Below are 18,516 nucleotides of genomic sequence, written 5' to 3' on the forward strand. Positions count from 1 at the left end.
CTTTTCGTCTTGCGAGGCACCACTGTACTCCTGCCAACATGGGGCCTTCCGCCACAGCAGGGAGGGACGATGGGGCCCTCTGCTGCTGTGGGGAGGCCCGACGGGGCTCAGCCACTCAAGATTGGAAGGACTTAGGCCCACCCCCACATACTTTGGGGTAGGGCTGAGCTGTCCTCAGCCCCATAGACTTGGAACCTAACAATAACAATAACAATTTATTATTTATATGCTACCCATCTGACTGGGTTTCCCCAGCCACTCTGGGCGTCTCCCCACAAAGTATTAAAAGCACAACAAAACATCAACCATTAAAAACTTCCCTGAACATATGCTTCCTTTTATTCTTAGAACGATTCTCGCAAGCCATGTGGTCTTCCCCAGAAACTTACCATATTCCTCCACAGTGAATGCTTTCCTATTTCTGTAGTCCTCTCCCATTTTGAAGGTGTACGATCCCAGGGCCGCTTCCGAGGCCAGAGGGAAAGACAGATCCACAATGCCATGGTGAGGCTTCACGTCCACCCATTGGCCTATTCGGTTCCCATTAGGATCCTGGGATAAGACCAAAAGGACTGTGAGGTTCATCCCCTTGGCTGCAGCAATAGCAATGTTCACATAACCAGATGAACCACATCCTGAAGGAGGCTGGGTTATCCCAAGAAATGCTCTTGCCTGAGCTCCCGTCCCTGCAAACCGTGAGCAGGAGCTGACTAGACTGGCAGTACAGTCATACCTTAGTTCTCGAACAGAAGTCCATTTGACTTCCGGAAATGTTCGAAGTGCGTCTTCCGATTGGCTGCAGGAGCTTCCTGCACTCAACTGGAAGTTGCAGAAGCTGTGGCGGACTTTTGGGTTCCAAAGAACGTTCGCAAACTGGAACACTCACTTCTGGGTTTGCAGCATTCGAGAGCCAAAACGTTTGAGTTGCAAGGCGTTCGACAACCAAGGTATGACTGTAGAGTCAACAAAGATGACAGGACAGTCCTCTATGGCAGCAGTCTTCAACTTTTTCCAACCTGAGACCCACCTTAGCCCTAAGCTGCATTTGGGGTAGGGATAAAGGAATCCTCTCAGTTTCTAACTTTCCCCGATCTTTAGTTCTTGACATTTTCACATTAGAATGGTGGGGATGATTTTAAAGCCCTTGTGGAAATTTATCAGCATCTTGGTGGAAGTTTCTCCACACATGCACGCTTTGGCAAAGCAATTTCTCCTAACGGGATGGATTTGTCTCCATTTGCACCCTTTGGCGTAGCCCAGGGGTGCCAGAGAGAGGCAGCTGCCCCCATCAATAAAAATAAATAAAAATGCATAGCTCAGTTTCTTCCCTCCCCTAACAAAAATCCAGGCTACACCCATGTCTGCACCATATACTTGTTGTACAAAATTGGGGGGTGGTCTTTACAGCCCAACTCCCCAAGGGGCTCAGAGTCCCCTAAGTCCAGAGAAGAAGGCATGGAGGCTATAACCAGTAGAAGAAAAGCAAGGCAGATATTTATTTTTTCTGTTGCAATGGAGTCCCCCTACCCCTGTATAACACATTCAAAGCAGTATCATGCCACTATGGCTTCCCCCAAGGAATCCTGGGAACCGTCATTTGTTAAGGGTGCTGAGAGTCCTTATGAGATTCCCTTATTCCCCTCGCAGAGCTACCATTCCCAGAGTCATTTAACAGGCAATCTCTCTTCCCAGGAGACACTCTCTTCCATCCTCGTCTTGCAGCCCAAAGAGACAGATTTCTTTCTCTTCCCTTCTGCCTTGGTCCCTCCCCTTCCTCCTGCTGCCAGAGCCAAGTGTGTATAACTGAATTCACGCTAATAATATGCAGGTGCGCTGTATTTGCATTTCAAATGACGCTTCCATGGTTACAATGGAATCTTCCCTTGAAAACCAAAAAGTGGCTTTGGAGAGGTGTTTTCTTTTATTGGAACTTGGAAGGGTGACAAAGGGAGGCCCCCCCTCCCTGCCTCCATCCTCACAGTCCTGAGGCTGCCATTTATATAGTAAAAATGTACACTTTGATTGCATTCAGGCAATTAACATCACATTTAGTTTGCAATAGTTTGGGGGCCAATTCAGAAAGGCAAATGACATCTTCTTGTGGCGCTTCTCATATTGCTTGAGCAGTTGCTGGTGAGTGTTGGGGTGAATGCAGGCAACCGCTGACCAAACAGTTATTAACATTTACCACAGTGGGGGCATATAACCTTCTGTTGAGTCTTACGACAGGTTGAGGATAATTCCACTACAGTGGTGCCCCGCAAGACGAACGCCTCGCAAGATGAAAAACCCGCTAGACGAAAGGGTTTTCCATTTTGGAGGCGCTTCGCAAAACGAATTCCTCTATGGGGTTGCTTCGCAAGACGAAAAAAATCTTGCATCCCCCCGCGGGGTTTTTCACTTTTTTCGCCCTTTTCTTAAGCCGCTAAGCCGCTTATCAGCTGTTCCGCTGATAAGCCGCTTAACAGCTGATCGCTGGAAGCCGCTTGACAGCTGTAGCGCTAATCCGCTAAGCTGTCAATGGGCTTGCTTCGCAAGACGAAAAAAACGCTATACGAAGAGCCTCACGGAACGGATTAATTTCGTCTTGCGAGGCACCACTGTATTGTATTGCATCCTATGAATAGGAGAATGCAGAAGTACAGGTGTATGGCTCAGTTCTCATAATTTGGCAGGGAAATATAGACAACTGGCTTATCATGTGGATATCTATGCGTGGTGATGTCAGGGACTGGACTGAGGAGGAATGGTGGGGATCGCCTCCCCTTCCTGAACTGTTATGTACTGAAGTTCTCACCCTGGGCCAGCAGGGGTATACTGTAGATAGTTATGCAAATGAAGGATCGAAAGTGACGTTCAGTGATTGGATAGTTTTAGAAAGTTGCTACAGTAACATTGTACTAGAGCTCTATATAAGCAGGCTGGCTGAGCCCTTCAGCTCAGTTCTGTTTTGGCCTCTGAATAAACAAGAGCTGTTTGAAGAATCGCTGTGTCGTCTGATATGTTCACCCACAACATAACATGAAGAGCAGGACAGTATAGATTTGCAACAGTGGTTTGTGGAAGGGCATAGTTCAGAGGCTGCAGAGGGGAGAAGCTGGGAAATATTGGGAGAGGAACAGCAGGAAGAAGAAGAAGCACCAGGGGAGAGACAGCTGACAGACTCAGTGTCTTTGGAAAGCATTCCTAACCCCCCCCCTTCTCCCAGGAGCTGGCGTGCATTGAGAGTAGTAGAACAGAAAGCTCAGAGGCAGAAAGCTCAGAACAGCCAGAGCAGGGATGACGTAGGATAAGGGAGACTGAGGGGGTGGGACTTGGAGCAACACCATTATCTAAGAAAGACCGTATTCCTGCATCTCTCTCTCTGTGAATATTGACTAAACTACTTGGTAAGAACTCTTCTTGTTTATCTTCTTGACTGCCACCATGGGAGGGACAGGATTCCCTGTAGCCTAACAGGTGGTAAGTACTTAATAAATGACAATATTCATGGAAAGGGGCAGCTCAGACCTACATTTCACACCCACTGCTCTTTGATGGTATGCCTACTTAAGTTCAAGCCAAAACCAAATCTATTTTAACAAGAGCAACTCACAGAAGGGACCACTGGGGTTGTTTTCCCTGTCCAGCAGCCTCTCCAAGCCAAAACTATAGTTCCCAGGTTTACAATTGCAACCATATTACTTTAAATGTGTAGTGTAGACATGCCCTGATGTTCAAGTGGTCTCAAAGGACAGGATGGGAACAAAATGAAAACATCACGACCAGCGCTAGTTACTTACTCTCAGCTCTAGCAAAGGGATCTGCAAATGACAAGAGAGAGGGACAACGTCAATGTCAATGAGAAACAGAGCAGCTTCCAAGACCCCCAGCATTCTGTAAAACCAGCCAAGGAAATGACAGTTCTGTCCTGCCTGCACTCTTTTTTTTTTTTTTTATATTTATCATTTTTTTTTTTTAATATAATTTTTATTAAGTTTATAGTATACAAAATCCAACTTCCAAACACTTATTTCCATAAATCTAGTGGACTCCCCCCATCTTCCGAACACTGCATTCTCTGTAAATTTAAAACCTCAGCAAATTGTTAACTTATTTTAGACCTAATAATATATCTTCCATTTTATCGTGATATCTGGTCTCTAAACATTTCAGTCCAAATCCATTGTTTTAGTTTCAACACAATAAAATTATTTCATTACACCACTTCTGTCTTGTTGTTCCTTATTTTCCAATTCAAAAAATTAACCGATGCTGAAGCTGTAATTTCCTAAAAAGGAGCATTTTTTAACATTCATACAACTTATAATGCTTTTTCAAATAATCCTTGAACTTTTCCCAAACTTCCTCCGTTTCTTCTTCTCCCGAGTCTCGGATTCTGCCAGTCATTTCAGCCAGTTCCATATAGTCCATCAGCTGCGTCTGCCATTCTTCCAATGTGGGTAGATTTTGTGTCTTCCAGTGCTTTGCCATCAAGATCCTTGCTGCTGTAGTAGCGTACATAAAGAAAATTCTATCTTTCTTTGCCACCCTCTGGTCCACCATGCCCAGGAGGAAGGCCTCCGGTTTCTTGGGTAAGGTAAATCTAAGCACCTTTTTTAGTTCATTATGTATCATCTCCCAGAAGGCCTTCACCTTCGGGCAGGTCCACCAGAGGTGTAAGAATGTCCCTTCCTCCTTTTTACATTTCCAACATTTGTTGTCAGACAGGTGATATATCTTTACAAGCTTGACTGGGGTCATGTACCACCGGTATGTCATTTTCATAATATTTTCCTTCAGGGCACTACATGCCGTAAATTTCATTCCGGTGTTCCATAACCTTTCCCAGTCTTCAAACATAATGTTGTGCCCCAAATCCTGCGCCCACTTTATCATGGAGGATTTAACAATCTCATCCTGTGTATTCCATTTAAGCAACAAGTTGTACATTCTCGAAATTAACTTAGATTTTGGCTCAAGCAGCTCTGTCTCTAATTTCGACTTTTCCTCCTGGAAACCCACTTTTTTGTCCGCTTTAAAAACTTCCTGAATTTGAGCATAATGTAACCAATCTCGCACCTTGTTTTTTAACTTTTCCATACTCTGCAACCTCCAATTATCTCCAATTTTTTCAATTATTTCCCAATATTTAGGCCAGTGGGCCTCCATATTGAGTCTTTTCCGTGCTTTGGCCTCCATCGGTGAGAGCCACCTCGGAGTTTTACTCTCCAATAAGTCTTTATATTTTGACCAGACCATAAAAATTGCCCTTCTGACAATATGGTTTTTGAATGATCTATGAACTTTAACCTTGTCATACCACAAATATGCATGCCACCCAAAAGCATTATCAAATCCTTCCAGGTCGAGGACATCGGTGTTCTCCAATAAAATCCAATCTTTCAACCAGCAGAGGGCTGCAGATTCATAATATAACCTCAAGTCCGGCAGGGCAAACCCCCCTCTTTCTTTCGCATCCGTTAGTATTTTAAACTTAATTCGGGGCTTTTTGCCCTGCCAGACAAATTTAGAAATATCCCTCTGCCATTTTCCAAAACATTCCACCTTGTCCACGATCTGGAGGGCCTGAAACAGAAATAGCATTTTCGGCAATACATTCATCTTTATAGCAGCTATTCTACCCAACAAGGAAAGTTTCAGTCTTGACCATGTTTCCAAATCTCTTTTGATCTCTGACCAACATTTCTCATAATTGTCCTTAAACAAATTCAAGTTTTTGGAGGTCAAGTGCACCCCTAAATACTTTACTTTTTTAACCACATTTAATTCCGTTTCCTTTCTGAACTCCTCTATTTCAATAGTTGTCAAATTTTTTGCTAGAACTTTAGTTTTTTGTTTATTCAGCTTAAATCCCGCCACCCGACCAAAGTCAGAAATTAATTCTAACGCTCTTTTAGTGCTAGAGGCTGGCTCCTGTAGTGTTAATACCAAGTCATCTGCAAATGCTTTCAGTTTATATTGTTTCTCTCCGACCACAATTCCCTGTACCAACCGGTCATTTCTAATCTTGTTCAATAGCACCTCCAGGACTGAGATAAACAACAGAGGAGACAGAGGGCACCCCTGTCGTGTCCCTTTTTCAATTTTGAACTCCTCTGTCACCACGTTGTTCACTATCAATTTAGCTTTTTGTTCTGAATAAATTGCTTCTATTCCATTTTCAAACCCCCGCCCTACTCCCATCCTTTCCAAATTTTTCTTCATAAACATCCAAGAAATGTTGTCAAAGGCTTTCTCCGCATCAATAAAGATCAACACCGCTCTTGTATTTGAATTTGTCTGTAAAAATTCCAGAATATCAATGATGTTTCTTGTGTTGTCAAATAAATGCCTACCAGGGAGAAAGCCTGCTTGGTCCTTATGAATCACCTCATTTAATACTTTCTTAAACCTACTTGCCAAAATGTCTGCAAAGATTTTGTAATCCACATTTAGGAGTGAGATAGGACGGTAGTTTTTAAGTTGAGTTTTTTCAGTTTCTAATTTTGGTATCAACGTGATGAAAGCTTCTTTCCACGTTTCCGGTGCCTTCCTCCCCTCCATAATCTGGTTGCAAACTTCCAACAGTGGTTGTATCAAAGAGTCCTTCAATACCTTATAGTATTTGGAAGTGAGTCCATCTGGTCCTGGAGACTTGCCTAGTTGAAGATTCTGAATGGCGCATTCAATTTCTTGGAGCGTAATGTTACAGTTCAGGGTTGCTCTCATTTCCTGAGGTATTCTTTGTAATCCATTAGTTATGAGAAATTGATCCACCTCCGAATCTTTTTGTGGCCTTTGTGAATAAAGTTCTCTGAAATATCTCTGGAAACACTTTCTAATTTCCTCAGGTTTCTGAACCATTCTCCCTTCAATCTCTAGATTTGTAACTGTATTAAGCTTTTGTCTCTTTTTCAACTGCCAAGCCAACAGCTTCCCACACTTATTAGCTGATTCAAAGGATCTTTGTTTCATTTGTTTAATTTTCCATTCCACCTCTTGATTTATCAATTTCGAATATTGTGCCTGGAAAAACTTCACTTCTCTCAACACTTCCTTCGATTTAGGCCTGGATCTCAGTTTTTTCTCTCCTTCTCTTATTTTCTCCAAAATCTTCTCCTTCTTTTCATTCCAGAGCCTTTTTTTGATCGTGTTCTGCTGTATTAGAAACCCTCTCATAACTGCTTTACTTGCGTCCCAGATTGTTCTTTTTTCCACAGTTGTCTTTAAATTTATTTCAAAATAATCATTTAAAACTTTTTGGGCCTTCTTAACAATCTCCTGATCTCTTAACAAAGCGTCATTCATTTTCCATCTGAAAGATCCGGTTGTGTTTAATCTCAGTTCCATTCTCAAAGCATTGTGGTCGGAGCAGGTTTTTGGGCAGATTTCCACTTTTCTAGTCTTAGGTGCCAGTCCTCTAGTTATCCATATTTGGTCGATTCGCGTCCATGTCATATGGGCCTCAGAAAAGAAAGTTCCTTCTTTCCCTAGAGGGTTCTTGATCCTCCATATATCAGTCAAGTCCAAATTGTCAGTCATTTCGAAAAAAGTTTTTGGTAGTCTGCCGTCTTTCGTTATGTTAGCACTTTGCGACTTATCCATATTCACTGAGACGACTCCGTTCATATCTCCCAACATGATAATGTTGTTGTAATCCAAATAGTCCAGCATAGTCTCATGCAGCCTCTTGAAAAATTCCGATTTCCCTTCATTTGGGGCGTAGATTCCTAAAATTAAAAACTTTTCTCCTTGTGTCTGAATTTCAACCGCCAAAATTCTGCCCTGTTCATCTTTAAATACAAATTTTGGTGACAAGTTCTCCTTTGCATATATCACCACTCCTCTTTTCTTAACTTTGTCCGATGAAATAAATTCTTGGCCTAACCTTTTATTAATTAACACTTTTCTGTGGAGTCTTGTCACATGTGTTTCTTGCAAGCAGATAATGTCCAATTGTTCTTTTTTCAAAATATGAAATACTTTTCTCCTTTTTTCTGGAGAGTTCCCGCCATTTATGTTCCAACTAAGAAGCTGTAGAGACATCCTGGTCTAGTACTTGAGTATCACAGTTGGGTATCTATGTTATCCTCCGTTCCCGAAGGATGTGGTGCCGGTCCGCCTCCAGATGGTACGTGTCCTGGTGGTAATCCCGGTGGTGGAGGCCAAGAATCTGCGGCTCTCTTTTGGAGGTCCTCCTCGTTGTCGTACAGGAACTTCTGCTGGTCCTCTAGTGTTTTAATTCTTACCTTCTTTCCTTTATAGGTGAATGATAAACCTTGAGGGAATTCCCACCTGTAAGGAATTGCGTTGTACCTTAACAGTTTAGCCAAGTCTGTATATGAGGCTCTAAGGTCCAACAGATATTTGGGAATGTCTCTATAAATTTCTGCTCTTTTGCCTTCAACTTCCAGAGATTTTTTAAAATGTTGGCCTAGTATCTTGTCTCTTTCCTCTCTTGTTCTCAAGCAAACCAAACAGTCTCTGGACTTGTCTTTCTTAGCCGATCTTCCCAATCTGAAGGCCGTCACAATTTTGAAGTCTTTGTCTTCCTCAACCCCCCAAAATTTAGAAAATAACTGCGTCAAAAATTCCTCTAGGTTGCCCTGCTCCAGTTCTGGGACGGCCCTCAGCCTAAGATTGCATTCCTTACTTTTCAGTTCCACCATTGACAGGTAGGCTTGCTGTTCTCCTACCTGTCTTTTCAGAGGTCTTACTTCCCCTTTGATCTCCTCAACCTTTTTGCACGCTTGCTCAGCTTTTTGATTGGCTTCCGCAGCTAATTTATAGTTCTCAGCCGTAGCTCCTTGCAATTTCTCAATAGCCTGAGTATGCTGGGAAACCTGATCTGATAACTTACTGATAGTAGATGTAGCTCTATCAATTTTAGATGACTGATCGTCCACCTTCTTATTCAAAAGTGCCAATTGTTCCAAGATTTGTTTCAAGACTGGATCAGTTCCTCCAGTTGCCATTTCTTCTGTAGCAAGCGTTTCAACTTCTCCCTCCTGTGCCGTCAGCACAGTTGGTACAGAGGATCTACGTTGATGTGTTAACGTTGTTTGAACAAGCTGCCCAGCTCTCTTATCTTTTTCTTTAGCTTCCTTAGCTTCCTTAGCTTTGGCTGCTCTTGTTTTCCCTGGGCCGCTCATTCCCCAGCTGCCTCTGTTCAAGGTCAAGTAGTCTTTCAATCCATGAGAAAGGCAAGTCCGGAATGTAAACAATTAAACCACAAAGAATCTCGATATAATACAGTTCCCAGGCCTCTATACCTCTGCAAATCCACCAGGGGGGGGTGTTTCATGAGAAGGAAAGTTTCTTTTCCGCCATCAAAGTTCCTATCAACTTTTATAATCCCCAAGTTCAAAAAGGAGGTTTCCAGATAGTTCTGTTTCAAAATAGTGCCACAAGGTGACAGAAAGGTTCCAGTGTCAATATTAAAGCGATAATGTATCCATCCATGCAACAATTTATACTTCAGAAGAAGTTTCAGCAGCCTGACAGTTCTCCTTTGCAACACTGGCAGCCCGACAGCTCGGTTGTCCCCTTTAACTCCACGTCACTCCGCAGTAGGGGGAAGGTTCCGTAGCAAAATAAACCAAATGATTTAATCCTTCATTCCTTTTAATTTCTAAAAACACAGTCTATTGATGCCCCTTCATACTATTTTCAAAGTCTCTTTTTAAGCGCTTCAGCCCACATCAAATTCTTTGCTTTGCTCTGATTAGCAGGGTCGGGAGACGGACTTCCTGTTACTCGCCTCCCGTTTTCAGCCGAATTAAATAAATTTAAGTCAATCTTTAGTACCCCTTACTCACGGGTAAATTGCAGCCAATTCCGATACTTTTCAAGAAGAAAGGTCGACGCTCATCAGCAGCAGCAGCGCGGCTTCACTTCCGCGAAAAGAGCGATGAACTCACAGCGCCGCTCCCCCTTTCACGTTCCGGAGCCTCTTACGAGGTCCCTTCCTCGCTTCTGGGGGGGCTTCTGGCACCCGCCGAGTCCCACGGCCGCAGGCTCGCTCTGCCTGCGGTTTATCTTAATGGGTCTCCGCTTTGCCGTAGCGGACGACCCTTTTTCGCGGAGCCCCTCTTCACTGGGTAAAGAGGACCGCCATTGCCGTTTTGCGCCGCCTCCGGAAGTCCTTGTCCTGCCTGCACTCTTGAACTGACATTACTAGCAGCGTGATAAGATAGCAATTGCAACCCATCTGTGGGCTATAGGAAATGAGGCTGAGGCTGGGTCAGCTGTTTGCTTTGCTTGCCAATCTTCTGCCATAGAATCAGAATTCTAGAATTCCAATTCTAGAATTGGAAGGAACCCTAAGGGTCATCTAGGGTCACCTGCAATGGAAGAATCTCAGCTAAAGCATCCATAACAGATGGCCATCCAAACTCTGCTTAAAAACCTCCAAGGAGAGACCGTACCTGCCCAAGGGAGACCGTACCTGCCCCTACAGACCTACATATGTGGGAACATCTGTTCAAGCACCAGCCCCCATCATGCTGATATTGATCATGTGACCACTAGAGGGCATGTAAAGAAAGGATTCTGGTTGGTGGATGCACCACACAAGTCCCACTATCCGAACTCAGGAAATCGTTTTTTTAGGCAAGCGTTCACATAACAAGTTGACAATTTGATTCCTATGAGGAAATTTCCAATGCATGAAATATTGACCCCAGAATGAAAGGGGAAAATAGGAAAACCCCTGGAAACCTTGCAAAAGATAAAGAAGGATGGGGGGGGGGGACCTTTTCCCTTCCTTCCACCATGGTTTATGGTGAAACGGCTGTCGTAAATCAGCAAAACACAAAAAAGTAAGGCTTGTTTAAAGCTGCTTACGTTATTTGTTTACAGCACCACGCAGGTCTGGCTGTTCAGATCTCTCAGGGGTGGCCAACTCTCAACAGACTGCAATCTACTCACAGAGTTAAAAACTGGCAGTGATCTACCCCCTTTTGGGGGGTTCAGGTCAAAGTTGTTTAGCTTTTTTTAGGGAGGAGTTGTTTAGCTTTTTTTGGTGGGGTGCAGGGCAAAAATGTTGACCTTGTTTTAGCTTTTTTGAGGCGTGCCAGTGATCTACCACAGACATCCAGTGATCTACCACAGACATCCAGTGATCTATCGGTGGATCACAATCTACCTGTTGGACTTGCCTGAGATATCTGAATCTGCAGTTTGTATAGTGAAGTTTGTGTCCTTATGTTTCATCACCACTGCAATGCTCCTCAGTGCATTTTAATACAGAGCTAATGTCCTGCAAAAACTCTGGGTCCAATTCACAAGCCAATGGAAGCATGAGAAACTCCTAAAGATGTTCCCCCACTTGAGAAATAACAAAGTATTTGTCTTTGGGTCCAGTAAGGAGACCTTCCTGGGCTTATGACATTTTGAGGGATTGATAGTCTGTGATTATAATAAGAGACCAATACGTACAGATTTATTGCGGGCCTTAAATTGATCATCAAGCTGCACAATTCGAAGTTTTACTGAAGGGGGAAAACAAACAGAGAGATTATTCATTTCTGGTTTTTGTTGTTGCTCCCACATACTTCCTTCATGTTGTTGCATTTTAAAACCAAGGACTAGATTTCCACCCCCTGCTGAATTAGCAAGGCAAATTGTTGGTGTCAACTTATTATTGTATGCAAATCTGTAGAGCATCTGGGCTCTTGAAAGGCACTCGGCTTTGGTTTAATAGCTTAGTTCTTGGAACACTGAGTTTGCTTATTTGATTCCTATTTGCCGGGAACACCGTTCCATCCCCAAAGATGGGACAGAAGCTGCAGTCATCCTCCCGGTTCCATGGCCACTCCGATACCCACCTCTCTCTCCAGGCTTGTAAAAGGGCTTGTCTAGATCCATCAGGTTAATTGTGGGAGAGCTCTTGACCTGCACCTTCTTGGAACCCTTAAAGCTCACACTGTCACCCTGTAGGACTAGGATGTGAACACGGGCCATTTCTCCTTCCTTCACAGTGCCAAAGAGAAAAGCAAAACAGGTTCTAGCAGGAGGACCGAGAACAGAATAGTATTTTGCAGTAGAGAGGGTATGTCTCAAAAACTGCCCCTTGCTCTTCTACTAACTTCGCTCTCCCCTAGGGATCAGGGAGTTAACACCACACACACACACACACACACACACACACACACACACTTCAATATATTACTCCCCCTCCCAATAGATACACATCCCCTTCTCTCTCTTTGCATGTCCATCTTGGTTTTCTCTTTCATCCATGTTCTCTCAGTACAGTTCCACCTCCACCCTCTTCTCTTTCCCCTTCTCTTCTCTTCCTCTTAAGTCATTCCCCCCTTCCTCTCTAATTTAAATTCTCCCAGTGCCAAGGGTGCATGAAAGAAAGGGAATGATTGGGAAATGCAAGACTTACCAATGGAATGTAGTAGCTCTCTGTTTTCCGGGCAACAAAGGCTGGTACCTGAAGAGGGCAAGATGGAGGTATGGAAATGTTAAGGATAGTAGGAAATGATATACTGAATAAATATTATCATTCCTTCACTCACGCTACTGAGTGATGTAGCAGAGCAGATTCCCCATAATATTGTTGTTGTTGTTTAGTCGTTTAGTTATGTCCGACTCTTCGTGACCCCATGGACCAGAGCACGCCAGGCACTCCTGCCTTCCACTGCCTCCCGCAGTTTAGTCAAACTCATGCTGGTAGCTTCGAGAACACTGTCCAATCATCTCGTCCTCTACCGTCCCCTTCTCCTTGTGCCCTCCATCTTTCCCAACATCAGGGTCTTTTCCAGGGAGTCTTCTCTTCTCATGAGGTGGCCAAAGTATTGGAGTCTCAGCTTCAGGATCTGTCCTTCCAGTGAGCACTCAGGGCTGATTTCCTTCAGAATGGATAGGTTTGATCTTCTTGCAGTCCATGGGACTCTCAAGAGTCTCCTCCAGCACCAGAATTCAAAAGCATCAATTCTTCGGTGATCAGCCTTCTTTATGGTCCAGATCTCACTTCCATACTTCACTACTGGGAAAATCATAGCTTTAACTATACAGACCCCTCAATATAGCAGGAAGTTAATTTGCAGATTCGTTTGAATCTCTTTAGTTAAGTAATCCAATCTGGTTTGCCCAGATGGATTATTCCTGGTGTCCCCTTTTATCCCTCTTAAAAGAATAAAGAGACGAGTCTTTCCTTTAAAAGTAACAAGAAGTTTACTCACATTTCAGTTCACGATTTGATCCCTGAAAGGCAGGCTTTACTTAGTAGTTACATAACAAAGTCTGAGTTTGTCTCATATGGAGATTGAGCTCATGTGCTGCTGGCTGGGAGCCAGCAGACAGCAAAATTACATTAAGAGAACAAAATGGCTGCAGCAGAGCAGCATGGCAGCAAGAGATCAGCAAGCAAGAGATCAGCATCAAGAGAGAGAAAGTGGCTGTGTGACTCGGCTCTTTTATGGAGTCAGCCAGGGCCATGGCCATCTCCCAGATCACATGCAGGGGGAGGATGCTCCAGACCAGTGGAACAGGAAGTTACACTGACTGGAGTAACATCCCCTTGCCTGTGCTCACTCGAGGGAAATAAGGAGTGTTGCATTTGACTTCCAATGGATTATATCCCATAGGAGGGATGGAAGAAAACCGGTTAGGTACAACAAAGGTAAGACATTAAAGCAGAAAACATATGAGAAGCATCTGTGAAAACTGGGTAGATTTAACCTATAAAGATGATTTAGTAGAGGAACCATTGCTTTTTACCATGTTGGAACATATCTGGGCATGGGATATATTTTCGCCATAGAGGAGTTTGGCCAGCTAGTCCTGGGCTCAGTTGAGGCCATTGTCTTCATCCATAAACCTATCCCTGCTCCCCACCCCCACCATCATTCCTAGACCCATTCCCACACCTGCCTCTTCACCAGCTCCATCTGGGCATTTTGCTCCAGCTGTACGTAACGCTCTCTGTAAAGCATGTGGTCTTTAATGTTCTGGACTGCCTGTGTATAAAATGGGAATGCGTATTTTTGCCTGTCTGCTGGTGCCCTGAAGTTCATAAAACCAAGGCATAGGTGTCCACCATTGCTGATGTGCCTAAGTGCACATTTCTCTCTTTCCAAAGACAGGAAATCTGAAAACTTCTCTGAGCAGGTGTTCCAAGGGGAGGAGCACATGATTGACAAGGAAGGTCTAGGAAGTGAGTAGATCAAAGTGGTCTCAGGTAACATGCATAACTTTTTGGTGAGCTTGGGAGGAAGGCTTCAAGGGACAAAGGCCTACCTATGAACAAGGAATCCTGCTAAGAGCCTAGTGAATTTAGAGACTCTTTTAAACTAGAGCAAGTGGGTTGCATTTCACCAATTTTAATTTGTTTTCGCTCCAAAGGGAATACAGTGGTACCTTGGGATGCGAACAGGATCCGTTCCAGAGCCCTGTTCGCATCCTGAACGCAACGTAAGCCGCGGCGGCGCGTCTGCACATGCGCGGGTCACGTTTTGCCGCTTCCACGCATGCATGTAACATCATTTTGAGTGTCTGCGCATGTGCAAGCAGCAAAACCCGGAAGTAACGCACTCCATTACTTCTGGGTTGCTGCGGAGTGCAACTCAAACATGCTCAATACGAAGCACATTCAACCCGAGGTATGAGTGTATTCCAGGTTTCTGTAATTTCTCTGTAACATTTGCATGTTTTATACTTCATCGCTTCCTGCTGCTCTCATTCATCCTATACACTATTTTCCTGTTCCTGTGTGGTCTTTGATTATTCCAAACACTCTCAACACTTGCAGTTTTACTATCACCCTACCTAAGGAGGCTTCAGAGAGACCCCTAGGAAATTTTGTAGGCTGTTTGGTAAGGGGCAGCCTGGCAAATAATTGATCTCTTAATCTCTTATTGGCAGTGAGTACAAGAGAGGGGCATGCACTATTTTGGCTAGGTATCCCTTCCGCAGGTGGTCCAGGATGTAGGGTGGATTAGACATGGCTTTTCTCTGATATTGTGTTTATATATTGATATTATTTATGCATTTCTTATTTTAATGCAAATCATTTGACATAGTTTTTTATTGCACTTATTATGCTTGTATAAATTTATGCATTTTTACTTATTTATTGTATTTTATCTATTGTAAGGGACATGGGTAGTGCTGTGGGTTAAACCACAGAGCCTAGGACTTGCCGATCAAAATGTTGGCGGTTCGAATCCCCGCGGCGGGGTGAGCTCCCGTTGCTCAGTCCCTGCTCCTGCCAACCTAGCAGTTCGAAAGCTCATCAAAGTGCAAGTAGATAAATAGGTACCGCTCCAGACGGAAAGGTAAACGGCGTTTCTGTGCGCTGCTCTGGTTCGCCAGAAGCGGCTTAGTCATGCTGGCCACACGACCTGGAAGCTGTATGTTGACTCCCTCGGCCAATAAAGCGAGATGAGCGCCGCAACCCCAGAGTCAGCCACGACTGGACCTAATGGTCAGGGGTCCCTTTACCTTTACCTTATCTATTTTAAACCACTTTGAGATCTTTGGCTAGTAAGCGGTCTACAAATGGAAATAATAATAACAATAAGGCTATTCTCAGCAGCCTTCACATGGTAGCTCATGACTATGATGCACAAGCAAGATAATGTGAAACAGACTACACACGTGAAATGGACTTTATATTTATAAGATGTAACTGTTTGTAAGGAGGAAAAGCGGTTGACTGTAAGAGTGGCAAGTGAAGGATAACAACTGGACATTAAATAAGAAATGATGCAGCTATGGGAGGAAATGATCGACATATGTTTGCTACAGGAGCAGGAAACTTGATTTTAAGAAATTAAATTTAAGTAATTAGGTTTGATTTGTAATAATTTGGAAAATTAATAAAAATAATTTGGAAAACAAAGATAATGTGAAAGAGAGCTCCCTTTGTTGCAGGGGTGTGGCCATGCAGATATCATTCACATGCAGATATACAGCTTCCATTATCCCTGATCATTATCCATACTAATTGGGGCAGACGGGAGTTGGAAGCCATTGAGTTGCTTGCAATCTATGAAACTTGCCTGGAAGCTGGTGCATTCATAGGTCCCTGGTTTCTCCACATCCTTCTCGAGCAGGGTGTGGTTCTGCAATGTCATCTCCAATGTTATTTTCAGGTGGACTGTCTCCGGGAGGTTGCTCAGAAGCACACAGAACTCTTCGGTATCCGGATGGTGAATGACTGCTGGGAAGGTCAATAGATAGTGGCTGCAAGAGAAGAAGAAAGGACCATTGAAGAAGTTGCTCTTGGCCTTTAGAGAAGCAGCTAAAAGGACACTCACCTGTTGCTTTCTGGGGCAGGGATAGTCAGCTGGCAGCCTGCAAATCACATTCATATACCCATCAGATTTTAATTGGCTAACCCCTCTCTTTGCTATACGAAGAAGCAGCTTGTTACCTGGAATACAATCATCTGTTTGGGAAATGAGAAGCTACTGTTGGGGGACCCCAAGGGCCCCAAAATGTGATAATGTGGACCCCCGAGTGTGACTGTTAAAAGATCCCATCTTTCTTCCCAAAGGAGCCCAGAACAGCAAACACATCTATAAAACAATATAGTTTTAAAAACCAGTTTTTAAAAAATCTTCTAAAAGCACTTAACATTTTCTTTAAAAGAACTTAAAGGGGAAAAAACTACACATATACAACCACTGACTCTCACAGCTAATAATATCACAGTGGGCAAATCTTTCAGCCACCGTATGCCTAGGGAATGTTTTTAGATTCTTCCTGAAGGTTAAGAATGAGCAAGACTAGAGAGGGCATTCCACAAAGTGAGAACCACCACCAAGAGGGAACGTATAGTAGCCTATCGCTTTGAGGCTCACTGGAAGGACAGATCGTGAAGCTGAGGCTCCAATACTTTGGCCACCTCATGAGAAGAGAAGACTCCTTGGAAAAGACCCTGATGTTGGGAAAGATTGAGGGCACAAGGAGAAGGGGATGGCAGAGGACGAGATGGTTGGACAGTGTTCTTAAAGCTACTAACATGAGTTTGACCAAACTGTGGGAGGCAGTGGAAGACAGGAGTGCCTGGTGTGCTCTGGTCCATGGGGTCACAAAGAGTCGGACACGACTAAACTACTAAACAACAACAACATCGCTTTGAGAAAATGCTGAGAATGCCTTTCGCTTTGCAAGCGCCCATCGCCCCAATGGGGCAGAGAACAGCTAAAATCCTTATCACGCTAGCACACAAATACATGGTACAGAGCACAAAGCACAATAAGCGTTTGCAACCAATCATGCAAGGAAATGCAGACACTGCAAATGTTGAATGTATCTAGAAATGAATAAAGCTATATGCCAGGATGCTAAGGCTGAGCACAAGCGTGCCAAGGTGAAATGTATCTAAATGTATTTTGGCCAGCAACAGCTTGCTTGCTTCTTTGAATGAGGTAGTGAGAAATGTTTCTATACTCCGAGTAGGCTCAGGGGGACTGCTATTCTCACTTGTACCATTAACTACTCGTGTTCCTATACAGTGGTATGTCAGGTTGCAGACGCTTCAGGTGACAGACTCCGCTAACCCAGAAATGGTACCTCGGGTTAAGAACTTTGCTTCAGCATAAGAACAGAAATCTTGCAGCAGTGGCGTGGTGGCAGAGGGAGGCCCCATTAGCTAAAGTGGTGCTTCAGGTTAAGAACAGTTTCAGGTTAAGAACAGACCTCCAGAATGAATTAAGTTCTTAACCAAAGGTACCACTGTACTTGGACTGCAGACCTAGAACATACCGGTATATACCATAGATCTATTTATACTGAGGCTGTAGATCTATAAAATCTGTACATTTATCTATGGATCTGTCATCCCAGCAAGAGGAATGGATGGTGCACAGCAGGAGTCATCTCAATTTTCCTGTCGTGGGTGTTGGTAGGTGGGGTGGCCCGGGAGAGGGGTCCTTGCTGCCTTTGCATGTGGTAGTGGGCAAGGGCTCTGCCTTCTCTGTGAGGGTGAGGCACCCATAAGTGGCACCTCCGAGGTCTGGCACCAGCCTTGCTCCGAAAAGTAATGGGAAAAGCCCAGGGAAACAATTTGATGATGACATTCCCCAGAAGAAAAATGAAAACAAAGAGTAGCAATTTCATAATAACCACCCAAGACCACAATAATTCTGTTTTTATATGTTCTGGAAGTTGCCTGGAGTGGCTGGGGTATAAATAATAAAATTATTATTATTATTAAGAAGAGCCCTACTGTAGCAAATCAAAAGCTCCTCCAGACCAGCACCCTGTTCTCACAAGGAGCCAACTAGATGCCTGGAAGAAGCACCTGAGCACCACAGCATTCTCTCCAATTGTGATCCCCAGCAAGTGGTATTTAGAGGAATACTCACATCCCACTTAAAAATCTGCCCAGGAAATAGAAATGAAAAATAAACATCTTACGGGTCTGAAATGACTGGAGCTGTGAGTGAGAGCAGAGCCAGGGCCCAGAGAAACATAGCTGCCCCCATAGTTGGAGCTGCGATGGGCAGCAGAGATCTCCGTTGGTGCTCAGAACAGCCAGCGCTGGTGTAGAGACCTAAATAGTCGCCCAGTGAT

General features: G+C 43.9%; 1 protein-coding gene across 1 annotated transcript in view; it reads right to left on the reverse strand.

Moving 5' to 3' along the window:
• The window catches only part of LOC309360305 (alpha-2-macroglobulin-like protein 1), a 61,567-nt gene extending 43,051 nt beyond the window's left edge, over nt 1–18,516 (reverse strand). Inside the window, exons 1-7 of the mRNA XM_081894995.1 lie at nt 18,361–18,516; nt 15,996–16,179; nt 12,377–12,424; nt 11,811–11,955; nt 11,422–11,474; nt 3,783–3,803; nt 390–552 (exon numbers count right to left, since the gene is read on the reverse strand). Of these exons, the coding sequence (XP_081751121.1) occupies nt 390–552; nt 3,783–3,803; nt 11,422–11,474; nt 11,811–11,955; nt 12,377–12,424; nt 15,996–16,179; nt 18,361–18,428 (682 nt within the window). The 5' untranslated portion in view covers nt 18,429–18,516. The remainder of the gene's footprint in view (nt 1–389; nt 553–3,782; nt 3,804–11,421; nt 11,475–11,810; nt 11,956–12,376; nt 12,425–15,995; nt 16,180–18,360) is intronic.

This window comes from Podarcis melisellensis (assembly GCF_964234715.1).
Source record: "Podarcis melisellensis genome assembly, chromosome: 17".
Lineage (NCBI taxonomy): Eukaryota > Metazoa > Chordata > Lepidosauria > Squamata > Lacertidae > Podarcis > Podarcis melisellensis.